The 3,222-nt window shown below is 50.8% G+C and overlaps 1 protein-coding gene across 1 annotated transcript in view; it reads right to left on the bottom strand.

Moving 5' to 3' along the window:
• The window catches only part of TRIM35 (tripartite motif containing 35), an 18,858-nt gene that overhangs the window by 3,032 nt on the left and 12,604 nt on the right, over positions 1 to 3,222 (bottom strand). The window contains exons 3-6 of the mRNA XM_010840142.1: positions 2,951 to 3,181; positions 2,607 to 2,629; positions 1,659 to 1,777; positions 4 to 124 (exon numbers count right to left, since the gene is read on the bottom strand). Of these exons, the coding sequence (XP_010838444.1) occupies positions 4 to 124; positions 1,659 to 1,777; positions 2,607 to 2,629; positions 2,951 to 3,181 (494 nt within the window). The remainder of the gene's footprint in view (positions 1 to 3; positions 125 to 1,658; positions 1,778 to 2,606; positions 2,630 to 2,950; positions 3,182 to 3,222) is intronic.

The following is a 3,222-nucleotide window of genomic DNA, read 5'->3' as shown; positions in this document are numbered from 1 at the left end:
GGCGCCGACGAGAAGCGCTCCGGGTTCTCCACCTGCACCCGGTAGCCGTGGTTGGTGACGCTGGTGAGGTCGTCGGACACAGAGAGCCAGCCAGCCGCGGTGTTGGGATCAAGGCTGAAAGGCACTGGGTGCGGAGAGAAGACAGTGGGGAAATCAGACCAGCCTGTGGCCTCGGGTCCCCCTAAACTGACCCACTGTGTTCCACCTGGCCCAGTGAACAAAGGGGGCTGCCCTGGGCTGGGGGTCGCACTATGGGTTGAAATGTGCCCTGCACAGCCTGGATGGGAGGGGAGTTGTGGGGAGAATGGATACATGCATATGTATGGCTGAGTCCCTTCACTGTTCACCTGAAACTATCACAACATTGTTAATCGGCTACACCCCAATACAAAATAAAGTTCAAAAAACCCCATAAAACGTGCCCTACAAAAAAGGTGTGTTGAAGTCTTAACCCCAGCACCTCAGGAGGTGACCTTATTTGAGAATGAGGTTCTTGCAGATGTTAACAATTTAAGATGAGATCAGATGGGAAGAGAAGGGGCCCTTGATCCAATATAACTGCTGTCCTTATGAAAAAGGAGAAAACCAGTCACCTGAGGGGAAAAGCCCTCTGATGATGGAGGCACAGGTCGCAGTGCTGCAACTGCCTGAGCAGAGCCCACCAGAAAATACCAAAATTTAGGAAGAAGCGAAGAAGGATCCTCCCCTACAGGTTTCAGAGGCAGTGTGGCCCTGCAGACACCTTGGCTTTAAACTTCTAGCCTCTGGAACCATGAGAAGAAAACTCTGTCATTTTAAAGCATCCAGACTTCAGTCTTTTGTGCGGATAGCCACAGGAAGCCAGTGAACCTCACAAGATGCCTGTACCACCTTAGAAAAGCATGTGACATGCCCCTGGTCACTGACATTTCTCCCCATAAAATCACGTCTCAGTTTGGGATGCTACTTCAAAAGTATCAGAGATGGGGTGGCTTAAACAACAGGACAATATTTCTCATGGTTCAGCTTCTGGAATTCTGAGACCAGGGATCCAGCATGCTTACATTCTGCTGAGGGCCCTCTTTTTGGTTTACAGATGGCTGCCTTCTTACTGTGTCCTCATAAGGCAGAGGGAGAGAGAGAAAAAAAGCCAGCTCTCTGGTGTCTCTTCTTAAAAGGGCACTAATCTGATCATCAGAGGGCCCCATCCACATGATCTCCTCTAACTATGATCACCTCCCAAAGGCCCTGCTTTCAAATTCCATCACATGGAGGTTAGGCCTTCAACATACGAATTTGGTCGGGGACACAATCAGTCCGCAGCGACTTGCATGGGCTAGAATCCCCTTGGGAAAGGCAGCCCTAAACTGAGGAGCTCTTCTCTTTCATTATATATACAATATGGTTCTGAAGAGAAAGGGAAGTCAGCTGCTCTTTCCGGAGAGGTGACCAAGTGTCAGGACCCAAAAAAGGAAGGCGCTCTGTCAGGAATGGTTTGAGCAGCAGGACATGGGAGCAGAGCAGGGCACAGGGACCTGTGTGAAAGAGGCTGGAAATGTGACCAGTGCAGGGACAAGGCGGTCTTACGGGGCGGGAAGCAGGAAAGAGTTCGTTCAGCAGGCCCTCTGCCCAGCATGACCTCCCCCGGCCTCCTACACCTGCCTGGGGCCCCCACTCACCAGATTCAACACACATAACCATCTTCCTCCAGACGCGGTACTTCAGGGAGTCCAGGTACTTGCAGACGTCGATGAGCATGCCGGGCTGGATGGGCTCCGGCTCCATCGTGCAGAAGAGGCTAGGAAAGGAGAAGTGGGCTTTGCAGGGCAGGGCCAGGGGCAGGCGTTCTGGGCCTAACTGAGTCAGCTGGAAACAGGATCCCTTGCCTTAGGCCTGCATTCCCTGGCTGCCTTATTCAAGACAAACCTACACTGGACTCTGATGGGAGATGAGCCAGGAATCAACTGGGCGGCTCATATCCTTCAGGACTCAGTACTAGAGCCCTTCCTGCCGTTGCCAGGATAAATATAAACAGGAGGTTCTCAGACATGGTTTAATTTCATGTGAGCAGAAATGATACATACACATCAGCTCATAGGATGTCTGAGTTGGAAGGCACCTTAGGGGCCCTCTAGTCCCACATTTTCAAAGTGTCAGTGGCCTTTGCTTGAACACCTCCAGTGACAGGGAACTCACTACCACCCAAAGCATTCTCTTCCATCTTTGTACAGCTCTGACTGGGACACAATTATTCCCTATTCATCTCTGTGACCCCAACAACCGTCAACACAAACTAATATGTCCTGAGACTCTCAGAGGGAGGGGGCTGACCAAAGGAGAAGGTTAAATGTTGGGCTGACAGTCAGAGAACTACGAGCCCCATGCAGGATGACAATCTCTCCCCACATAGTAGATGGTCATGCTCCACCCTCAGCAAGACAACACTGCACCAGTGCAAACTGGAAGTCCGTGTCTTGAAAGAGGGCTCTCCACTTGGCTGGTCCCACTGCTGCCTCTGTACTGCACCAGCTGGCCTCACCACCTGCCTGGCCCGGGAGCCACCTGAGGTTGCACCCCTGGTATTTCTGCCTATGCTTCCCCTCCTCCTACCAGACTTGGCAACTTACCGGCGTTTTCGGCTCTTGTGTTTCTGGAAAAAAAAAAAAACAGACACACAAACATAGACACAGAGAAAACATATAAATCTCTGACCTCAAAAGGAGTTATACATCCATGTTCATGGATCAGACATTTAATATTATTAAATTAATAATAATATTAAGGTTAATATTGCTATAATTAAATTAATAATATTGTTAAGATGGCAATACCACCTCAAAAATAAATACTTTAAAATAATAAATAAATAAATATTTTAAAAAACAATATAGCCAGGGCTGCTGATCTCAGGGTCCCCGCTGGCCCCTGAAATCTGGCCCCTGTCACTAGATCTGGACGCTGCACTCCTCACCATGAGAAAGGAAACGTCATCCTCCTTCATCTCCATCTGCAGCCGCTCAATCTCATGGGCCCAGGCCTCTGTGCCCTCCCTCAGCCGCTTCATCTTCTCCTCCGCCAGGTGCTGCTTCTGCCTTGCCTCGTTGGCCATGGCATCCAGGATGGCCTGCTCCTCCACGCGCAGGAACTCGCGGAGCTTGTCAAATTCCTGCTGGATCCGTGCTTCCAGCCAGGCTGCCTCCACCTGCAGCACAGGGTGGGGCCGGGTGGGGCAGAGGAGGGGCG

Source organism: Bison bison, unplaced genomic scaffold (assembly GCF_000754665.1).
Source record: "Bison bison bison isolate TAMUID 2011002044 unplaced genomic scaffold, Bison_UMD1.0 scf7180017864141, whole genome shotgun sequence".
In the NCBI taxonomy this organism is placed as follows: domain Eukaryota; kingdom Metazoa; phylum Chordata; class Mammalia; order Artiodactyla; family Bovidae; genus Bison; species Bison bison.
Note: the sequence above shows the minus strand (reverse complement) of the source record. Positions and strands in the feature narration are given on the sequence as shown.